Source organism: Dipodomys merriami, unplaced genomic scaffold, assembly GCF_024711535.1.
Source record: "Dipodomys merriami isolate MVZ:Mamm:240054 unplaced genomic scaffold, mDipMer1.0.p SCAF_16, whole genome shotgun sequence".
NCBI lineage: Eukaryota > Metazoa > Chordata > Mammalia > Rodentia > Heteromyidae > Dipodomys > Dipodomys merriami.
In genome coordinates, this window is record NW_027202937.1 from 13417496 (window position 1) to 13441683 (window position 24188).

The window sequence follows — 24188 nt, forward strand, 5'->3', positions numbered from 1 at the left end:
TGCATTGCCCTCTAGTGCTGGAATGCAGACAAGATATGATGAGCAGACAATAAAACTGAAATATGCCATATATACCTGAGATGATGAAAGTGACTGCAGGCTCACAGAAAACAGTTTGACTAGAAAAATGCCCAGAAAACAAAATCAACAAAGATTGCAATAGGCACCTAATCCTTCACTATGCAGGAAATGCCACACTGGACAAAACAGCATGCTTTTTCAAGAAAACATAACCTAACCTAACCCAATAAAATACCAAAAGCTGGGTCTGGGAAGGTGGTTCAGTGGTAGAGCGCTTGCCTTGCATGCATGAGGCCCTGGGTTCTATTCCCCAGCACCACATAAGCAAAAAGAAAAAAACCGGAAGTGGCGGGTTGGCTCAAGTGGTAGAGTGCTAGCCTTGAGCTGAAAGCTGAGGGACAGCGCCCAGGCCCAGAGTTCAGGCCCCACAACCAGACCCAAAAATTAAAAAAATAATAATAAATAAAATAAAATAAAATAAAATACCAAAAGCTGATTAGGTAGCAACTATTATGGCTGATCTCTTGAATTTAATACATCTGTTGTAGAAAAACTTGAATTTCAAAAGAATATGGATAAGTGATTTTAAAAAGCCTAACAAACAGATGAATATACTTTTTAAAAAGTAAAGCAGTCTCTCATGTTAAAAAAATGCATTAAGGAAAATTTTAAAGGTATAATGAGCATCAATAGCAAACCAGAACAAACAAAAGACATGATAACTACACTTAAACACACTTTACATGAAAATACACTCCAAAGAAAAAAAGGAAAATGAAGAGTAAAAACAACTTATGATACTGTGGGATTGTGTCAAATGAGCCTTTCAACTTTAATTCAAGTTGAAAAGGGACTTCAAGTGCCAAGGAAAAATAATAAAATCTTAATTAAAAAATGACTTGTAAATATTGCTGGACAAACATGTGTGTGTAATAGCTGGATATTTATACCTTCAGTTCTTGGAAGTTTATTATGTGGAATAAGCCTAGATGTCCAATGATGGATGAGTGGATAGAGAAATTGTATATAGAAAATGGAGCATTTCTCCTAAAATTAATGAAATTTTGCCATTTGTACAAAAATGGACAGAAGTGGAGGTCATCTTGTTGAGCAAAATAAGAGATCTATTTTATGTTTGCTCTCACATGTGGAATATAGGCCTAAAGACAAACAAATATGCAGACAGAAAAATATAAAGATTCAAGGGGGACCATTGGGAGATGAAACCAGTAGGGGAAAAACGTGACAAGGAAGGAAGGTTGGGTGTAAATAAGATCGAAATGTATTATATATGTGTATAAAAGTGTCATCACCAAATGCATTATTTTATTTTAGAATGTGAAGGTCAAAGAATGCTCCAATGATTGGCTGCAACATGTAAATATTCTCAGAAGCTCATGAAGTTTTCCCCAAAATAGATCACATTTTAAGTCACAAGCAGGTCTTTAACATTGTAAGAAAATGGAAATAATCTGATAGTTTATCAGGTCACAATAGAATTAAGATAAAAATCATTAACAGAGGAACCTACTGAAAATAAATAAAGTAAGATTGAACAGCATATTAATAAATGATCACTAAGTCAACACAAACATAAAAGTAAAATGTTAAAAACCGCTGGGTTACAATGGGAAAGATTTAGGAGACAAGCATATGTTGTTGGAGTAACCCATATCAATTTGGTCTAATTGGTAAATAATAAAATTGATGCCTACAAAATTTCACTTAGAAGTGAAGATACCCCTCACCAGGCTGCCTAATGCCCCCTTCACATCTTTATTCCTCAGAGTGTAGATGAAGGGGTTGAGGGTAGGAGTCACCACTCCATAGAAGAGAGCCATGAACTTGGGCTGGTCCCTGGAAATGGAGGAAGGAGGTTGAAGATACATGCTAAAGGCTGGGCCATAAAATAAAAGAACTACAATGAGATGAGAGGAACATGTCCCAAAAGCCTTTTTCCTTCCTTCAGAAGATTTCATTTTCAATATAGCACGCCCAATATATGCATAAGAAGTCAGAATCAAGCATAGAGGAACAGCTAATAAAAAAACACATACCACAGACAGTGCAAGCTCATTAGCTTCCTTTTCACCACAGGCAGTCTTGATCAGAACTGGAATCTCACACACCAAGTGATCCAGTTGATTGTGACCACACAGGGGCAACTGGAAGGTCATTGTGACTTCTGAGAAGGAATAGGCCATTCCACCCAACCACACGATGGACACTAAGAGGAGGCGGGTGCGCTGGCTCATGAGGAGGGTATAGTGCAGGGGTCTGCAGATGGCCACATAGCGGTCAAAAGACATCGTGGCCAAGAGCAGGCTTTCTGATCCCCCCATTGTGCTGTAGAAATAAAGCTGAACCACACATGCAGTGTAGCTGATTATCTTTGTAGAGCTTCCCAAGCAGAAAAGCATCAGAGGGACGATGCTGGTGGTGTAGCACATGTCCAAAAAGGAGAGGTTGGTGAGGAAGAAATACATGGGGCTGTGGAGACGGGGGTCTAACCTGGACACCAGGATGATGGCGATGTTTCCCAGCAAGGCCATGGGGTATGTGATCAGAAGAACAACAAACAGAGGAAGCTCCAGCCATGGATGGTCACCAAAGCCTAGTAGAATAAATTCTTTGGGGTGACTCTCATTCACTAGTGTCATTATCTTAGAGTAGGATGCGGACGAAGGCACAATAAGCTAAAACTCCACTATGCTTTGGACATGCAAACACAGAGATGAGGTACAAAAAATTGAGTGACAAATGATATGAAGGGTATGGAACCAGTTGACTCCTTTTCTCCTGACACCATAAATTAGAGGGAATTTCCAGCCACCAGTGAACTACACAATCTGAATCTCAATTTTTTATATTGTACTAGAAGACTAACAAGAAAGGTGTCCTTAAAATAATGTAGACCAAACACAAAGGGATCACACACAAAAGAGATATGCCTGTCCTCTCATTTTCAAATTTCATCATCCATACATAAATCAGCAGAAGTTGTTAAAATGAAGTTTCTGGGTTTCTATCTCCTGGTGCCTGTTAGCACAGCTGTGTCATGGGGCATTGAATCACGTGGCTCCTCTGAAATGCTGCTGCTAGACAGTGCTGCAAAGGTAAAAAGAGTTAAAGTTTTGAGGTAGGATGAATAGAAAAAGCAGAAAATCTGGAATCCATTAGAAAGGCACAGTCACCAACATTTTGTCATGGAAATTAAGACAATGTTGGAGTTAAATGATCTATCTTAGCTACTCAGAATTGAACAGGATGATGAGACAGGGTCTCACTGTGTTGACCATGTTGGTATTGAATTCAGCAGCTCAAGTGATACCCTGGTCATCTGACAGTAGCCAGTACAAGAACTACAGGAATGTATTACCACACCCAGCTTAATTTTACCACCAGTTTCCTAAATAACCAGTTGAGGAAGTTGGATCACACAGATATAATTTTCTCCACACTTAAGAATTATGTGAGCCAGGATTATGTGAGCTGGGCACCGGTGACTCATGCCCGTAATCCTACCTACTCAGGAGGCTGAGATCTTTGGATCACAGTTCAAAGCCAGCCCAGGCAGGCAAGTCTGTGAGAAACTTATCTCCAATAAATCACTAGAAAGCCGGAAGTGGTGCTGTGGCTCAAGCAGTAGAGCACTGGCCGTGAGCTGAAGAGCATAGGGACAGTGCCCAAGCCCAGAGTTCAAGCCTCATGACTGACAAAAAAAAAAGAATTGTGTGTTTATTGGGTTTTTTTCTGACTTAAATACCTGAATTAGACTTGGAGGCTTTGTTCTCTCAATATTACCATTTATTTAATTAATCTGTCTTGTAGTAATTTTATCTTATTGAGTGGGTTTTGGCACCGTTATCGTTGTCTACTAATGATAACCAACTGAAACTCAAGTTTTGACCTACAAGCAACTGCTATCAAGAGAAAAAGAAGCCAATTCCCATTTACATTCCAAAGTCTTGTTCAAATACAAAGACAATTTGCATTTTCCCTACTAATATACTTTATTTTCACATTAGAGTTACTTTGAACACAATGCTTTTAAGGTAGGTCTAAACAAGATGCCTAGAAGGATCAACTACAAAGACAAGTCCAGTTGTCCTGAGAGCTATTAGATATTTCCAAACTTTGAAAAGGCTTCCAGAGGGGCTGGGAAGGTGGCTCAGTGGTAGAGCGCTTGCCTTGCATGCATGAGGCCCTGGGTTCAATTCCTCACTACCACATAAGCAAAAAGAAAAAAGCCGTAAGTGGCGCTGTGGCTCAAGTGGTAGAGCGCTAGCCTTGAGCTGAAGAGCTGAGGGAGAGCGCCCAGGCCCAGAGTTCAGGCCCCACGACCGGACCCAAAAAAAAAAAAAAAGAAAGAAGGAAAAGGCTTCCAGAAATGAAATACACCTCACCTTTCATATGTATAATATATAATATCACCTACATCCATTCCAGCCTTCCCTGAGAATGCATGATTCTCACAGACCTTACCTTATCTTGACAAAGATATATTGGTAAAAAGGTCTTATAAAGAAATTCAGTAGTGCTTTTCATACTTGAGAAGATGGATAAACTATAGCAAACGGTTGAGTATTTGAGAATTACCATCGAAGTTCCTACTCTTCACTATTGATATGAATGCCAAAAGGACAAAATAATGAATTAGGCAATACAGAAAAACACGAAGACTGTTTTGTGGATGTGTTATGTATATACTGTGCCTGAGTCCTCTTGGGTATTGGTTTTTACATGGGCCACTCATTTATTCTCCCAGGTACTTAACAGAGAATATCCCTTGTGACACACTTCTTTATGGAAAGTATTCTTATGTTTAATTAGTTCACAAATGAGAATAGCTTGGTAGCAAGTTGACACTGTCCTCAAATGTGTTATAAAATAACTCATTCAATTGCTCAGTACACTATATACTCAAACAGTGGAAATTGTTTATTAGGAGTCAGAAATTTTTTCCAGGACTCTTTTTTGTACATTTTTTTGTAAAAATACTGTACAGAGGGGTTACAGTTTCTTGAGTAAGGTAATGAGTACATTTCCTATTGAGCATTGTTGTCTCCTCCTTTGTTTTCCCCCTACCATCCCTTCCCTCCCATCTCCACAACTACCCCCCCACCCTCTGCCAAAGTAGTAAAGTTCTTTTTCAACATAGTGTTTTGTACATCTCATTGTTACAATGGGTCAACCTGTATCCTTATTTAAGCATTTTGTTTTTTCCCTTCCTCTCCCCAAATTAGAAAAGTGTATATACAAGACAGGGCACTGACATCAAATACAGTGAAAACAGTGGTTATACCATGGGGGAGGAACATACAAAGCAAAAACAAAACAAAACAAAACACATAGTACATTATAAATTTTCTCTCTCTCTGTGTCTCTGTCTCTGTCTCTGTCTCTGTCTCTGTCTCTGTCTCTGTCTCTGTCTCTGTCTCTGTCTCTGTCTCTCTCTCTCTCTCTCTCTCTCTCTCTCTCTCTCTCTCTCTCTCTCTCTCTCTCTCTCTCTCTCTCTCTCTCTCTCTCTCTGCTATGTACACATATTCAAACACAGATAAATACAGGCTCTGAACTCTGGACCTTATCTTCTTTAGCTCAAGACTAGTGCTCTACCACTTAAACCACAGTGTCACTTCTGGCTTTTTTTTTTTTTTTTTTTTTTTACTAGAGATGAGTTTCACAGACTTTCCTGCCTGAGCTGGCTTCCCATTTTGATCCTCAGTATTCCAGTCTCCTGAATAGCTAGGATTACAAGCGTGAGCCACTGGCACTTAGCTCAATTTATTAATTTTGATACTAGGACCACAAGTTGGGGAAAGGACATCTTTAATCAATGGTATTGGGGAAACGATAGCCACACACACAAAAAAACTATGAAATCAGACCCCATCTCATGCCTTGTGTAAGAAGCAATTCAAAATGGATTCCAAAGCCTAATCCTAAAACTGTAAATTATAAAATTTCTTTTTGTTGTTGTTTGTTTGTTTTGACAGGTCATGGGGCCTGAACTCTGGGCCTGGGCACTGTCCCTCAGCTCTTCAGCTCAAGGCTAGTGCTCTACCACTCAAGCCATAGAGCCACTTCTGGCTTTTTCTGCTTATGTGGTGCTGAGGAATCGAACCCAGGGCCTCATGCATGCAAGGCAAGCACTCTACCACTGAGCCACCTTCCCAGACCGTAAATTATAAAATTTCTGAAAGAAATCATAAAGGAAAAGTTCCAAGTTGTGGGTCTGGACAAGGAATGTAAGTCCAAAAGCACAATGACAAATGGCAATGGTACACATTAGCAAGAAAATAATTAACAAAATAAAAGTATTTTAATATTTTAATAGACCACTCAATGCACATAGACAAGATGTGAAAATTAACTTTGCCAACCTTACCAAACTGATCTATAAGATATGCCCTTTCTCTAAGGATCAGTTAACAAGGATCAGGAAAAAAACTAAATGTTTTGGTTAAGTGAAGAATTTGCAGTCTGCAAGATAATGAGTCCATTGAGAACAGGATGGGAAGTCCCACAGTGTAGTTAACTCAATTGTGTGTTCAGTGGAGCTACTGGCATAAAAAGGAAATTGTTTGAAGCAAATTTAAAGTCATTTCTCTGGCAGAGCATTTCAATCCTTCTTATTCTCTTTGGCCATTTGCTCCTACTCACTATCCTACTACTGATCACAGGATACATAGTCACAGATTCACAGTGAACATTAAATCTCAAGCTAAAACATGTTTTTAAAAGGAACTTTTGTTTCACTGGGGAAGATGACTATAGACAGTGTGAGTTAGAAGTATATCCAGAGACTACTGCTGTCCAACTTTATACTTTCTGCAAACACACACACATATATCATACCAAAACATTGTATTCATAACCATCTCACTCTAAAATATTATATCACATTCAATGACTGGATATCTTTAATGTCTCCAAAACAAATACTACCAATTCTTTATTATTATTATAAAGGTGAGGAATGGGGGAAGGGTTACAGTTACATAGTAAGGTAATGAGTATATTTCTTATTGAACACTCTTACCCCCTCCCTCATTTTCTCACACTATCCATTCCCCAATCCCCTCCCCCCTCCACATTATAAAGTTCATTTCCAACATAGTTTCTAGTGAGTGTCACTGTTGTGTTAGTGCTTTGCCCTGCTGTTTTTGTGATTCTCTTTCTCTTCCACAGATCAGAGAAGCTTATATATAAGACAAAGAGAACAGAAAACTAAAACAAAACATACAAATAACTGCAAACAGAACACAATAAGAACCTCTTGTTTCCAATTCTTTGAATTCATTTTGATATGCTTCATTATGTACGGTCCTATATGCACTTAGCCATTGGACTATTTGGGATCCCCTGCTAAGACTATCATAGACATTTCCTAGTTATTACAAATGAGAGAAAACATGCAACCTGCACTTCTTTGGACCTGGCTTACTTTGCTTAATATAATTTTTTCCAGGTCTTTCCATTTCCTTAAAAATGGGCAATGTCATTGTTTCTGATGGAAACATAGAACTCTATTGTGCATATATACCACATTTTTTTTGATCCATTCATCTACTGAGGGGCATCTGGGTTGGTTCCATATCTTAGTTATGGTAACTAATACTGCAATGAACATGGTTGTGCTGATAGCTTTAGTATGACCTTCTTTGTGGTCATTGGGTAATTGTCCATACCATACCAATTTTTTTCTTAATAATTTTTTATTGAGATTAAGTGATTATATAAATTTCACAGTATTGTGGGATAGTGATAATTAAAGTCACAAACATTTTAACCTTCACAAGGCAAATTGTCATTATCATGGCCTATAATGTTTGTGAATTCTATAAGCTTTGACAATACAACTATTTCTTCCACATTGAGTGATATGTACATTTCTTTCCTTTTGCTTAGTGTAAGCTGTTCTCTCTTTCCCTCTCATTTCCTCCCTCCCATCACTGCCCTTGATTTGCTTAGTTTGTTTTCATCAATAGCCAGTGCAGATGATGGACTCCTCTGTTGTATATTTTCCCTGTTGCCCTCTGATTCTGTGTTTTCCTACTAGCTTCCCTCAGATGTGCAGAAGGTAAAATAAAAGAGCCTTCCATAATCACTCAAAACTGATGGAATTCCTGCTCACTATACCACTTGAAGCAATTGTACACACCTAAAAGGAAAAAATGCAACTAAGAAAATATGGGAAAGAATAAATCCTAGTAGATGGGTTCATAAACAAGAATCAGAAAAAAGCAAAATATTTTTTTAAAAAAACACCATGAATAACATGTATTACTATTTATCTTTAAGTAATAACTTTAAATGTTAATGAACTCAGTTCTTCAACAAAAGATAAAGTCTCACAGGTTGGATTGAAAAACAAAGCCTAACCTCTAGTTGCTTACAGGAAACACACCTCACTGACAAAGGACAAAGTCTTAAATGAAGATGATGAATAAAAAGAATTTTCCAAGGAAATACATTCCAAATCCAAGAAAGAGTAGTTAGTTATACATACAGATGAAAAAGAAAATTTCAAAATGAAATTAGTCAGAAAACACAAAGAATGCAATTTGATATTGATAAAATAATTGATCAAAAGATAATTTACACACTAAATTTTGGGACAATCAGTTTCATTAAGCAAATATTCCTGAACATAAACACACAAATAAATCATTACAGAATGATAATGGATCAACACATTGCTCCTCTCACAAATAGATCATCCAAGCCAAAAATAGAGAAATCTCTAAATGACATACTGTATCAAACATAGACTTAACAGACATCTACAGATGCCTACCTAGCAGCTGCAAGAGTTAATGTTGTGCAAGTATTCATACAACCAGATCCAGTGACATCTGTCATGGAAATGATGCAAGATTCTTAATACCAAAACCAAACTTACACAGAAAGAGAACACCCTGGAGGCAAGAACTACAGCAATCAGAACATGGTACTGACAACAACAACCAAGAAAAAGCAGACTAATGAACAAGAAGTAGCAGAAGAGAACCCAAAAATAAATCTATATATTTACAGTTAATGATTATTTTGTTTGTGTATGTTGGTCCTAGGGTTTGAACTCAGGCCTGGGTGCTACCCTTTGAGCTTGAGTCACAGTTCCACTTCTGGCTTTTGTGTATGGATGGAGGAAAGGGGAGGGAGCGGGAGAGAGAGAGCATGCATATGCTGATCTTGGGCCTTGAACTCTGGACTTTCGCACTGTTCCTAAGCTGCTTTTGTGCTCAAGGCAAGGGCTCTATCACTTGAGCCACAGCTCCACTTTTGGATTTTTTGATAGTTTATTGGAGTCTCAGGGACTTTTGTACCCTAGCTGGCTTTGAAATATAATCCTCAGATCTCAGCCTCCGCAGTAGCTAAGATTACAGGTATAAGGCACCAGCACTGGCAATTTGGGGGTGGTTAATTGGAAATAAAAGTCTCATGAACTTTTCTGCCAAGGCTGACTTTGAACTGTGATCCCCAGATCTCAGCCTCCAGAGTCACCAATGCTCAGCAATTAATGACTTTAGAAAAAGAAAGAGAAAAGAAAAGAAAAGAGGGGAAAGGAAAATAAAATGTAAGGAAAGGGAAAAATAGGACAAAAAGCAAATAAGGGGGAAATGTGCTGAGAGCACTCAAAAGAAACTACAGTGCTACCAATACAAGGATGTTGAAAACTGAATATTGATATGCCGAAGATAGAATTCTACTATTATCTTACATCATATATAAGAAATCAACTAAAGTATAGACAAATGACCTAATTATAAAATTCACAATTGTAAAACTACTAATAGAAAACAGAGGAAAAGGGGCTGGGCTGGGAAGGTGGCTCAGCGGTAGAGTGCATGTCTTGCAAGCATGAGGCCCTGGGTTCGATTCCTCAGCACCACATAAACAGAAAAAGCCGGAAGTGGTGCTTGTGGCTCCAGTGGTGGAGCTCTAGCCTTGAGCTGAAGAGCTGAGGGACAGCGCCCAGCCCCAGAGTTCAGGCCCCATGACCGGCAAAAAAGAAAAGAAAGAAGGGGCTGGGAAGGTGGCTCAGTGGTAGAGCGCTTGCCTTGCATGCTCGAGGCCCTGGGTTCGATTCCTCAGCACCACATAAGCAAAAAGAAAAAAGCCGGAAAGTGGCGCTATGGCTCAAGTGGTAGAGCGCTAGCCTTGAGCTGAAGAGCTGAGGGACAGCGTCCAGGCCCAGAGTTCAGGCCCCACGACCGGACCCAAAAAAAAAAAAAAAAAAAAAAAAAAAGAAAGAAAGAAAACAGAGGAAAACCTCTATAACATTGGTATGGGCCATAATTTTTCAGTTAAACCAAAAAGTAGTGGCCACAAAGCAAAATAAGACAAATAAGATTGCATCACACTTAAAAGATTTCTATAGTCAGGCCAAAAAAATAATACACCAAAAGTTAGAAAACTCAAGAGCCTGAAAATTCACAGCCTACTTTTAAAATGGACAAGGACCCAAAAGAAAATATATAAATGGCTAATAACTGTATGAAAAATGCTGAACAATACTAATCAGAGAAATTCACTCTGACCTATTACCTCCCACTTGTCAGAATTGTAATTATCAACAGTACAAGAAAAGAAGCCAGGCTTGGTGTCATGTGCCTGAAGTCCTATACCACCTGTCTCAAAGACAGGAGGGAAGGAAGGAAGGAAGGAAGGAAGGAAGGAAGGAAGGAAGGAAGGAAGGAAGGAAGGAAGGAAAGAAGGAAGGAAGGAAGGAAGGAAGGAAGGAAGGAAAGAAGGAAGGAAGGAAGGAAGGAAGGAAGGAAGGAAGGAAGGAGCGAGCCTGGTGTCAATGGTTCACTCCTGTAACTCTAGGTAGTCAGGAAGCTGAAGTCAGAGGATTATGGCTCAAAGACAGCTCAGGCTGGCTTATCTCCAGCTAACTGCCAGAGTGGAGCTGTGGCTCAAGTAGTAGAGCTCTAGCATTTAGCACAAAAGCTCAGGGACAGCATCCAGGCCCTTAGTCCAAGTTCCAAGACTAGCAAAAATGAAGAAAGAAGAAAAAAGCAAGATGGAAGAGGAAGGAGGAGGAGGAGGTGGAAAAGGAAGAGAAGAAGGAGAAGTAAGGGAAGGAAGAGGAGGGAGGAGAAGAGAGGAAAGAAGGAAGACAAGGAAGGAGGGAAGGAAGGAGGGAGACAAGAAGGAAAGAAGGGAGGAAGAGAGAAACAAAGATAAATGTTGGCAAATATGTAGAGAAAGGGAATGGAAACTAGACTTGTACACTGCTGGTAAAATGATAAATTGCACAGGCATTCAAAAAACAGTATTTTGTTAAATGAGCCAGGCATAAGAAGACAGGGCCACAGGATCTCACTCAGGATACAAATGCTAGTTACTCTATCTAGTAGGATAAGAAGGAGAATAAGCAAAGTTAATCAATGGGTACAAAACTACAGTTGGAAACAAGAAACTCAATGCATGGTTGCACATCAGGGTGACTATAAATAACAGTAAAGTGCTATATGTTTTAAAAAGCTAAAAAAAGTAATTTCTATAAATATAAATAAATTATGTTAGAATATATTTCTTAATTTTATTTTATTTTGTTGCAAAGGTGATGTACAGAGGGGCTACAGTTACGTAAGTAAGGTAATGAGTAGATTCCTTGTCAAACATTGTTATCCCCTCCCTCATTTTCTCCCACTTTATCTCCATTCAATCCCCCCCAATTGTAAAGTTTATTTCCAACATATTGTCTTGTGAGTATCACAGTGATATTGGTTCACCCTTTGTCCTTTGTCTCATCATTTTGTTATTCCCTGTTGCTTCCCCAAATCAGATAAAGGTATACACAAGACACAGCGTACCAGAATCACAAACAGTGGCCACAGGTAATAAACCAAAGGGGGAAAAATGAAAGAAATAATAATAACTTCACAACGTACATTAAAAACAACAATAACAACAACCAAAAAGAAATTTCTTGTTTAAATATCTTGGAATTCATTTCAATTAGTATCATTTGATATGACCATATGCACATAACTATTGACCTATTGTGATCCCCTGCTTTGACTATCCTAGACATATACTTATTCTTAGAAATGAGGGAAACCATGGAGCCTATGTTTCTTTGGGTCTGGTTTACTTCACTTAATAAGATTTTTTTCCAAGTCTTTCCATTTCCTTAAGAATGACACTGTCATTCTTTCTTATGGAAGCATAGAATTCCATTGTGTATGTATACCACATCTTCTTGATCTCTTCATCTACTGAAGGGTATCTGGATTGGTTCCATATCTCAGCTTTGGTGATTAATGCTACAGTGAACATAGTTGTGCTGGTAGCTTTAATGTGGTCTTGTTTGTGATCATTTGGGTAAATGCCAAGGAGTGGGACTGCTGGACCATAAAAGAATTCTAGGTTTTATTTTTTTAACATATATTTTTATTGTGAAGATACTGTACAGAGGGGTTACAGGTACATAATTAAGGTAATAAGTACATTTCCTCTCAAGAATTGTTACTCTCTCCTTTGTTTTTCGCCTACCATCCCTCCTCTCCCCACCTCCCCAAGTCCTCCCTCCCCTCCACCCAAGTTGTAAAGTTTGTTTTCAACATAGTGTCTTGTACATCTCATTGTTATAATGGGTCAACCTGTATCCTTGTTTCACCATTTTGTTATTTCCCTTACCTCCCCAAATTAGAAAAATGTATATACAAGATGCAGGGTATGGAATCAAATACAGTGAAAACAGGGGTTATACTATGGGGAAGAATATACAAAAGAAACAAAAGAAAGCAATTAGTACATTATCAATACTTTAAAAACAAAAGCAACAAAGAAAAAAACCTCTTGTGTCCTTATCTTGGGGTTCATTTTGCTTAACACCATCTTATATGGTCATAGATGCATAGCTTTTTACCTTTTCTACTTGTCTGGTAAGATTATCTTAGATGTATACTAGTTATTGTAAAAAAGGGAAATCATGGGACTTATGTTTCTTTGGGCCTGGCTTACTTCACTTAGTATAAATTTTCCAAGTCTTTCCATTTCCTAACAAATAGGGTAGTGTCATTCTTTCTGATGGAGGCATAGAATTCCATTATATATACAGAGAGAGAGAGAGAGAGAGAGAGAGAGAGAGAGAGAGAGAGAGAGAGAGAGAGAGAGAGAAGTTACCACATTTTCTTGATCCATTCATCTACTCAGGAGCATCTGGGTTAGTTCCGTATCTTAGCTATGAAGAATAAGGTTGCGATAAACATAGTTCTGCTGGTAGCTTTAGTGTAGCCTTTTGATCATTTGGGTGAATGCCCAGGAATGGGACTGCTGGATCATTGGGGAGCTCTAGGTTTAGTCTTTTGAGGAACCTCCATACTGCTTTCCAGAGTGGTTGAACCCATTTAGATTCCCACCAACAGTGTAGTAGCTAGCATTCCCTTTTGGGCACATCCCCACCATCATCGACTATTTTTTTTTCTTGATAATGGCCATTCTAACTGGGATGAGGTGGAATCTCAATGTGGTTTTGATTTGCATTTCTTTTATGGCCAGAGATATTGACCATTTCTTTGTGTGTCTATTGGCTATTCCTCTCCAGAGAAATCTCTTTTAATTCATTAGACCACTTATTAATAGGGAGGTTGTTTCAGGATTTGTTATTGCAGATTTAATTATCTGAACTCTAGGTACATAAGGCCCTAGTCTGTTGTAAAGCTAGTGCAGATCTTCTCTCAATCTGTGGGCTTTCCATTTATCTTGCTAGCTATGTTCTTCCCCATGCAGAGGCTCTGCAATTTAATAAATCCCATTTATGTAGCCTTTTTTTATTTGTTGTGTTTCTGTATCTTTATTTAGGAAGTTTCAACCTGTGCCAAGGAGTCTTAGTGTGTCCCCTATCCTTTCCTGTAATATTTTCACGATATCTAATCTTACTTCTAGGTCCTTAATCCATTTGGAGTTGGTGCAGGATGATATATAAGGATCGAACTTCAGTTTCCTACATGTATATAGCCAATTCTGCCACCACTATTTGTTGAAGAGGCTGTAGAAGACATAATTTTTATGATGATTTGAACTTTACACAATGTACATGTGTATCAAATGTTGAAGGGTAATTCTAATGTGCATAGTTTTGTTTTTATGTGTCTATACAACCTTAATTTAAAATAATATTGCACTGCACACACACACACACACACACACACACACACACACACACACACACACACACACACACACACAAGCCTATATGAGCCAGGTGCCAGTGGATCTCACGTGTAATCCTACCTACTCAGCAGGCTGAGGTCTGAGGATCAAAGTTCAAAGCCAGCCTGGGTAGGAAAGACTGAACAGCTCATATATTGTTAACTGCCAAAAAGCCAGAATTGGAACTGTGGCTCAAGCAGGAGAGTGCTAGCCTTGAGCAAAAGAGTTCAGGCACAGCACCCAGACCCTGCGCTCAAGCCCAGAACCAGCACACATGCACACGCACACACACACACACACACACACACAAGGCCTATATTATGATAATGACTAGGAGATGGGTCTTAGTTTAAATAATCATTGAATAAAAGATATCTAAACAAGAGTTTCAACAAGAAACACCACTTGGAAATTCAATCTTCCAGGCAAAATGAAATCACTACAAACATCTTTTAAATCCTTCTCTGGAATGTCAAAGGGATATTTTTTAATGTGTTAGGAGAGACAAATGAATTAGTCCTCAAAAGTCATGGCAAAGAATCTGAACTTTATCCTAAGTGACTAGGAAGGCTTGAGAGATTGCAAATAGGTAAATACAAATATTTTTAAGTAAAAAAGAAAGAAAAAAGAAAATAATTGGTGAGTTTTTGTTGTTTCTTTGTTTTCTGTGTAAGCCAGACTATCCTCCTGCTTCAGCCTCTTGAGTGCCGAGGTTACAGGCATGAACCACAACATGTTTAGTTTTGTCTTTTTATGCCGGTCCTGCAGCTTGAACTCAGAGCCTGAGCTCTGTCACTGAGTTGTTTGGGGGGTTATTTTTGGTTGGTTGGTTTGTTTGTTTGTTTGTTTGTTTGTTTGCTCAAGGCTAGCATTCTACCACTTGTGGAGCCACAGCTCCACTTGCAGCTTTTCTGCTGATTAACTGGAGCTAAGAATCTCACAAACTTTTCTTCCCCAGCTGCCTGCAGACCAGGATCTGAGAATTGCCACCAACACCAGGCTTACAACATGTCACTTTTGTTTTGTTTGCTTGATTAGTTGGTTTGGTTGTTTTTGGATTTGGTTTTGTTTTGTTAGGTTAGGTTAAAATACTTTTGGCTATCATGTCAAGGACTAGGTTAAAGGGGAATCAAATTTGCTTAGAGATATATAATAAGAGGCATCTGTGCAATTTAGAAGAGGGTAGCTTGGTTTATGTCAATAAGAATAGAAAAAAAAAGGAAAGAAAATAACCAGAGTTGGGGATAGCTCATGTTTTGAAAGTGCAGGCAGAGAAATAAGGTTGCGCATAATGATCTAGCTGGGATTCTGTAGATGCTGATAACATGTATTACAATAAATGGAGAAGATAATTTTATTTGCAGTTCATTCCCCACCTAGAAAAAGATGAAGACTTTTCACTGCTCTAGCATTTACCTTTCCTTTCCATTCACATTTTGCACCTGCTTTTTATGTTTCTCTATCATCAAGAGCCATCTGCATGTTCATTAAAGACTAAAACAAGCACTAAGCATTGGGGACAATTTCATCTCCTCACCTGAAGTCACATGGTCAAGAAGGAGGAGTCCTGAGGGGAATTTCTACCTGGCCACACTTTGGGGCAAGCAGAGTTGGCAGTGGCATGGCAGGTAAAGCAGGGGAGAGCAGCAGCCATGGAAGACAAACGCTTAAACAGTATCTGTTTCCACACTGAGGACTCTGCCATGGTGTAGACATAGGACATCCAGGTAGCTCGGTGTATACTGTGGGAACGTCAGTCTCTAGTATTTCTTATAAAAATCATGTGCCTGGGCTGGGAAGCATCTATAGAAAATTAAAGAAAAGATTTAATACCTATGTATGCTGATTCAACAGATTTCCTCTCAGAAGCCTGAGGGGAGAAAAATATATTGTAAATAAGAAATCTTCCCTTATATGCATTATAGAGGAAAGGGTAAAATTATTCCTTATTAAAAGGGGAAAATGCAAAGCCATTTCTTGATCAGAAACTTCATATATAGATCAAACATCATAGAAAGATTAAACAGCAGATGAAGAATTGGAAGCATTTCTTTCTTACTAGTAAAGAGATGTGACCAACTTGACTGTTTTCTTCTTGATGAACATGTAAATTATTCCACGATTGCCTTTTATAGACAATCCTGTAGAGAGTGTTTATATGATTATCCTGTCATACATGGATGTAAATATATAAAGGATAACATTTTAGAAATGAAAAAAAGAAATATTTGTCCTTGAAGATGGTGGGTTTAGGAAGGGCTAAGATTTTTTTCAACCATTTATAATTGTTCTAATGTAATATATTAAAAGTATCTAAGGATTTGTTTTTACTTGAAACTTTATGTGGAAGAGTGATTCGAAGGTGACATTCATCAAGATTCATTATATTCATAAACTACTTTGTTGAATGACAACTCCTTGGTACAACTACTTAAAAATAAAAAAGAAAATTAAATAATAAAAAGAAAATTTTCTGGGCCTGGGCACTGTCCCTGTGCTCTTTAGCTCAAGGCGAGTGCTTTACTGCTTGGGCCACAGCACCACTTCCTGTTTTCTAGTGGTTTATTGGAGATAAGACTCTCATGGACTTTCCTGCCCGGGCTGGCTTTGAACCGCGATCCTCAGATTTCAGCCTCCTGATTAGCTAGGATTCAGGTGTGACCCACTGGTGCATGGTTTTAAAGACTTTTATGAAGCAGAAGGATTTCTAGCCCTTCCTGGATTTAGCTAGGCATGGGGAGGCTGTAGTAATCATGAAAATTATTCAGGAATTCACAGCATGAAATTTGCTGTAATTTTAAAAGAATTTTCCCTTTTTGTTTCTTATTAGATACTTTTAAATAATATTTGTTTTATTTAGACATTAGACAAATTACACCACTAATATGTCTGTCAAAATAAATATTAGTTTCTCTGCTCAGATATTTTAGAGCTTAATTGATGTATGAGAGGCTGCATCAGATATTAGAAAACTATTTTTTCTTTCAAACTGAATCTATAGCAGAAGGCTTATTGTTTTTAAAGAGATAATTTTCAGAAAAACATGAAGTCACTTTGAAAACAACTATTTAACCAGTATTTTAACCAGTTAATCTTGCAAACATTATACTTTTGAATTATAGCCACAACTTAAAGAAATTTCTTCATAATCTTCAGGAAAAACATTGAAAATGCATAGCCAACAAAAAGCAAAACTTCTTATAGTATGCCTACACAGAAAATGAAAGAGCAGAGAGAAGGGGCCAGTTTGATATTTTTTCAATCAAATATCTCTCCTTAATTCTTTACCACTTTTTTGAGCTGATTGACATTTTAAAAAAACTTTCACAATTTTTGTGTTTACTGTGAGTTTGGTATGAAGACATCACCACAATCTTTGTCAAAAAGCTTTCTTCTGCCATCTTTGGGTGTGGGTAAGTGGGTGTAGATGTGGTTTTGGATGTGCTATCTGTGTTGGTTATGGTAATGGTGATGATGATGATGGTGATGATGATGATAATGATGATGATGATGATAGTGACAATATCATAAAGTTTACCTTCCTATCAAACTTGTGAATGCTTACTGAATGCCAGTGGCTGGTGCCTATAATCCTGGCTACTCAGGAGGACAAGCTGTGAGAGTCAAGGTTTAAAGCCAGTCCAGAAAGCAAAGTCGATTTGACCCCTATCTCCAAAAAAAGATGGAAGTGGAGCTGTGGCTCAAGGGGGAAAGCACAAAAACTCAAGGTCAGAGCCCAAACTATAAGTTCTGGCCTAGGACTGGCACAAAAGGGGAGAGGGAGGGAACTTGTAAGTGTCCAAAGTAGTACTGAATGGAGCCTTCTCTATGTTATTTTCCTTCAGATGGGAGATTGTCCTCATAGGTACCCCTGTGTGATGGGTACCTGACAGTGGTGCACTGGTCATCTAACCAATTGCTATAGATTTTGGCAGTTCTGAGATACTGGATTTGTACAGAACAAGTGAGTGACGCTGAGCTCCTTCTTTCAATATAAGATCTGTGTTTTAAATTACTTTCAGCAAACTGAATATGGTCTTTGTTATTATATAGATGTGATACACACACACACACACACACACACACACACACACACACACACACACACACACACACAATGGAATTCTATGTCCCCATCAGAAAGAATGACACTGCCCCATTTGTTAGGAAATGGAAAGACTTGGAAAAAATTGTATTAAGTGAAGTAAGCCAGACCCAAAGAAACATAGGTCCCATGGTTTCCCTTATTTGCAATAGCTAGTAGATATCTAAGACAAACAGAAAAGGTCAAAAGCTATGTATACATGACCATATAATATGATGTTAAGTAAAATGAACCCCAAGAGAGAGACATGTGTTTTTTTCTTTCTTGATTTTTTTAACGTACTTATAATGTATTAAGTGATTTTTTTGTTTCTTTTGTATGTTCTTGTCCCATGGTATAACCCCTATTTTCACTGTATTTGATTCTGGTGACCTACATCTTGTATATACACTTTTCTAATTTGGGAAGGGGAAGGTATAAAACAAAATGCTTAAATAGGGATACAGGTTGACCCAATGTAACAAAGAGATGTACAAGACACTATGTGAAAATGAACTTTACAACTTTGGTGGGGGGGGGGGGGAGTTGTGGAGGCGGAGAGGGAAGGGATGGTAAGGAAAAAAGGAGGAGGTAACAATGCTCAATAGGAAATGTACTCATTTCCTTGCTCATGTAACTGAAACCCCTCTGTACAGTATTTTTCATATTTTAAAAATCACAGTTCATGTTCATCTGCCACTTAACTACTACCACATTCAGCTAAGATCCAAAACATGAGTCTAAGTTTTTAATGTAAAATAATGCTACCTAGTAACTCAATGTGATTTTTCATTCCTACATGTGCCTTTTCATCTATTAAACAATATATTTTTAGATATAGACATGTTTTGGGTATAAAGAGGGGAAAGTAAATATCTTGTCTGCTTTAAGATTTTTAGACTAGCTGGGAGCTGGTGGCTCACACCTGTAATCCTAGCTGTTCAGGGGGGATCACAATTCAAACCCAGCCCAAGGAAGAAACATCTGTGAGACTCTTAGCTCCAATTAATTACAGAAAACCAGAAGTGGAATTGTGACTCAAAGTAGTAGACAGCTAGCAAAAGAGCTCAGGGACAGAGCCCAGGCCCTGTGATTAGGCCCCACGACTGACCAAAAACAATTTTTTTTGGCTAGGAAAAGGAAGAATATTAAACATTCGCCTATGTATTGAATTAATCTAATTTAGTATAATAACAATTTTGGTAACTGAAAATTATTCAGGCACCCTATGTTGCAAGCACTATTCCTGATTCTCACTCCTAATCTGGACATCTGTATCTCCCTTTTTTATGGATGAAAACATTGAGCTCAGCAGTGCTTTGTATATTTACTGTAATCACATAGATATGTAACAGGAAAAGAAGAGAGAGGAACAAGAGTTCTTACATTCCATGTTCTACTGGCGTGCTGGAAGAAGTCTTCATACAGGACATGAGATATCAAACAAAAGAAATCTATATTTTCTGGTATCTCTTTACACAAGAAGCATTTTAGAGGTTTCAAAAATAGAGGTTATCTGGAAAATGAGTTTTAAAATGTTTTTTTGAAGAAAACTGAGATAAATCATGTGATGTAAATGGGCAGAAGGTTTTGGGAGCTAAGTACAAGGAGGACACAGGAGCCAAAAACTGCAGGTTGCAGGGCACTAGTGGCTCACACCTGTAATCCTAGCTACTCAGGAGGTTGAGCTCTGAGGATTACTATTTGAATCCAGCCTGGGCAGGAAAGTCCATGAAACTTTTCTCTTCAATTAACCACCTAAAAGGCTTGGAGTGGTTTGAGTAATAGAACACTAATTTTGAGCAAAAAAATAAAAGCTAGACAACATCCCACACCCTGAGTTCAAGCTCAAGGACAAGCACACACCACATACAAAAAAAATAGTGTTTATTAAAAGAATGGAAAGCAGATGATAATGTTCAGTGTGTGGATAATAAGCCTATTGAATTTTGTAAGTGTAAAGCCATGATAGAGACATAGAGTAAACAATATTATAGGAACCTAGAAAAGAGATTATTTGAAGTTTGGATTAAGGTTGGGGTGAATTTTTTATTGCTTTGCATTAAAATCTCCAAGACTTAGTAATAAGACAGGTTTAGGATGGGAAAAGTAAAAGCCCAAGGATAAATATCACACCTCCTACCTAATAAACTGGGTGATCAAATTCTCTATTCACTGAGGTATGAGAAAGCAGGAGTTCTTTCTTTCACTCTGACAGTAGACAAAGAGCTTACTTTTATAAGTAAATGCACTAATAAAAGAAGATGGTCACTTTATCATGCTAACTAGCATTGTTTTTCAAAAAATCAGAAGGTCATGTCTTTTAGAACCATATCAATTCCAATCTTTCAAATCTGCATGTCACAAAATTTTGATTCTAGGTAAGAGTAAAATCTAACCTTTAACAAATTGATATAACAGAATCTACAACAGATACATTGCTTGACAGAAATTTTCAACATTTATCTCAGTATTTTTCCAGTATGATGTAATTTTCTGACCTAATTGCTTCTTTTTTTAGTTCTATGTTTTAGCAGGTTATATTTAGAGAGCCTACATGAACAAATTATTTCTTCTTCTGATGTTCTTCTCCTCCTGCTACAATTACTTTCCTTTTCCTTCTCTTAATCCTCCTCTTCTCCATCTAGGGTACAGACTTTGAAGGACTATGGGTCAAAGCAATCACAGTGCTTTACATAATTTTATTCTGCTTGGCTTCTCTGACCATCCCAAACTGGAGAAGATCCTGTCAGGAGTCGTCGCCATCTTCTACTTTATTACATTGATGGGGAACACATCTATCATTCTGGCCTCTCTCCTGGATTCTCATCTCCACACACCAATGTATTTTTTCCTCAGGAATTTATCTTTCCTAGACTTATGTTTCACAACCAGCGTTGTCCCTCAGATGCTGGTTAACTTGTGGGGCCCTGAGAAGACAATCAGTTACTTGGGCTGTATCATCCAGCTCTATGTTTATATGTGGTTTGGCACCATTGAGTGTCTTCTTCTGGCTGTCATGTCCTATGATCGTTTTACAGCCATTTGTAAGCCCTTGAATTATTTTGTAATCATGAACACACAACTATGCCTCAAGATGATTATCGTGGTCTGGAGTGTTAGTTTGGCCAATTCCGTAGTATTATGCAGTCTCACAGTGAATTTGCCTAGATGTGGAAACAACATTCTGGATCATTTCCTGTGTGAGCTGCCAGCCATGGTGAAGATAGCGTGTGTAGACACCACCATGGTGGAAATGTCTGTTTTTGCTGTGGGCATTGTCGTTGTCCCCACTCCCCTTGTCCTTATCCTTATATCCTATGGCTACATTGCCAAAGCTGTGTTGAGAATGAAGTCAAAGGCAGGACGGCGCAAAGCAGTGAACACCTGTGGATCTCATCTCACGGTGGTGTCCATATTTTATGGGACTGTTATCTACATGTACCTGCAACCAGGTAACAGTGCCTCCAAGGACAAAGACAAGTTCCTCGCGCTCTTTTACTCTATTATCACTCCAAGTCTCAACCCCCTCATCTACACTTTGAGGAACAAGGACATGAAGGACGCACTGAAAAAACTGATGAGGGTTCACAGGACTCTGCAAAGCTGAAGAGGACCTGGAAATCATAGAAAATATTAAAGCAAATAAAGCAGTACAGTATGCTTTCTAATTAACTTTCGTTTTTACTGAAACAAACCTCCAATCACACAGATCAATATATATTATCTTACTGCAATCATATTGTGGGTATAAACAATATTAGAACCATTGTGTTAGATCTTTTATGCCTCCAATTATTTGTATAGCCTCGGGATATACAAATCACTAGGAAATTCTGTATTTTCTGAGAATTGAATATACGGGAGTGTTAAACATAAGCTTGAATGAATTTAATTTATTCCACAGCCTGCATTAGTTGTCTTGTTTCTTTACTATAATGCTAATCCTCATATGTTACAAAATATAGACCTAAATGTTTTCAATTTTTTTTTACAAAAAACAAATGAAATAATTAACAAAATGAAATTAACAAAATAAAATGATAACAAATGAAATGAATGACTTTGTATATTTATATTAACTGTTTTATGATGTTTTCTAAACATATGTCTGCTCTGATTGAGGCAATGCACTCTGTAATTATCATAGCTACATCTTAAAAATTTCACTGTCTTCTATAGACTAGGCATAATGATCTATACATGTAATCCCAGCCACATTAGAGCCAGGGGTTGAGAAGAGCAAGATTTGAAGTTAGTCTTGGCAAAAAGTTAGCAAGACCTTATCTTTTTTTTTTTTTTTTTTTTTGTGAACATACTGTACAGAGGGGTTACAATTACATGGGCAGGATAATGCATACATTTCTTATCAAGCATTGCAGCCTCCTCCTTTGTTTACCCTTCACATCCCTTCCCAGCCTCCCCCCACCCAATCCCCCCCCTGCCCCCCCACCAACGTTGTAAAGCTCATTTTCGACATGACAACTTGTACTTCTCATTGTTGCAACAGGTCCACCTGTATCCTTAAACGACTTGTTTTTCCCCATCTCCTCCACAAGTTATACTGACATCAAATATAGTGAAAGCAGGGGTTATACTGTGGGGGAGGGACATACAAAGCAACAAAGAGATAATCTTATAAAAGCGTTAGAAACAAATGCATGAAAGAAAAAAACACTATAATACATATCTAAGGGTTCGTTTTCCTAACATCACATTATCTGACCTTTTCTGCTTGACTCATACATATACTAGATATTGCAAATAAGGGAAACCATGAGATCTATGTTTCTTTGGGCCTGGCTTACTTCACTTAATATAATTTTTTTCCAAGTCTTTCCATTTCCTAACAAATGGGGCAATGTCATTCTTTCTGATGGAGGCATAGAATTCCATTGTGTATTATACCACATTTTCTTGATCCATACATCTACTGAGGGGCATCTGGGTTGGTTCCATATCTTAGCTATGGTAAATAATGCTGCAATAAACATAGTTGTGCTGGTAGCTTTAGTGTGGTCTTGTTTGTAAACATTTGGGTAAATGCCCAAAAGTGGGATTGCTGGGTCATAGGGGAGCTCTATGTGAAGTCTTTTGAGGAACCTCCATACTGCTTTCCAAAGTGGTTGAACAGGTTTACATTCCACCAATAATGAAGTAGGGTTCCCTTCTGTCCACATCCCCTCCGGCGTCTGTTGTTATTAGTTCTTGATTATGGCCATCGTAACTGGGGTGAGGTGGTATCTCAATGTTGTTTTGATTTGAATTTCTTTTATGGCTAGGGATGTTGAGCATTTCTTCATGTGTCTATTGGCCATCCTTCTTTCTTCTTCAGAGAAGTTTCTCTTTAAGTCTTTAGCCCATTTATTTATTGGGCAGTTGTTTCTTTGAAGATTTGTTGTTGGGGGATTTAATTTTTTGAGTTCCAAGTATATTTTAGATATGAGACCCTTGTCTGTTGTATGGCTAGTGAAGATCTTCTTCCAATCCGTGGGCTTTCTATTGATCTTGCTAGCTATGTCCTTTGCCATGCAGAAGCTCTGCAACTTCATGCAATCCCATTTGTCCAACCTTTCTTTAATTTGTTGTGTTTCCGGGTCTCTATTCAGAAAATTTCGGCCTGAGCCAAGGAGACCTAGGGTTTCTCCTATTCCATCCTGTAATGTTTTCAGAGTGTCTGCTTTGACTTCAAGGGCAAGACCTCATCTTAAAGTTAGTCTTTCTTAAAGGTAGCTGATTCCTGTAATCCAAGCTAGTTAGGAGACATTGATCCTCCTAATTCTGCCACTTATCACAGTCACAGGTAGGGTCTGAGCAAAAGCACATGAGGTCCTATCTAAAAAGTAACCTAAAATTAACAAGAGCCAAGGGCATGGTTCAAGTGGTAGAATGCTTGCCTAGCGAACACAGGGTC

The 24188-nt window shown here is 38.1% G+C and overlaps 3 protein-coding genes across 3 annotated transcripts in view; 1 reads left to right on the forward strand and 2 right to left on the reverse strand.

The window, feature by feature from the left end:
• Positions 1-1742: 1742 nt before the first annotated feature.
• On the reverse strand, positions 1743-2681 carry LOC138827820 (olfactory receptor 2B11-like). Its single transcript, XM_070023433.1, has one exon. The coding sequence runs from the start codon at positions 2679-2681 to the stop codon at positions 1743-1745; it is 939 nt and encodes a 312-aa protein (XP_069879534.1).
• Positions 2682-15923: 13242 nt separating this feature from the next.
• LOC138827823 (olfactory receptor 2B11-like) overlaps positions 15924-24188 on the reverse strand; it is a 41778-nt gene continuing 33513 nt past the window's right edge. The window contains exon 2 of the mRNA XM_070023436.1: positions 15924-15993. Coding sequence (XP_069879537.1) covers positions 15970-15993 — 24 coding nt within the window. The 3' untranslated portion in view covers positions 15924-15969. The remainder of the gene's footprint in view (positions 15994-24188) is intronic.
• LOC138827900 (olfactory receptor 2W1-like) lies at positions 20943-21884 on the forward strand. Its single transcript, XM_070023494.1, has one exon. It carries the CDS (start codon positions 20943-20945, stop codon positions 21882-21884), a length of 942 nt encoding a protein of 313 aa, XP_069879595.1.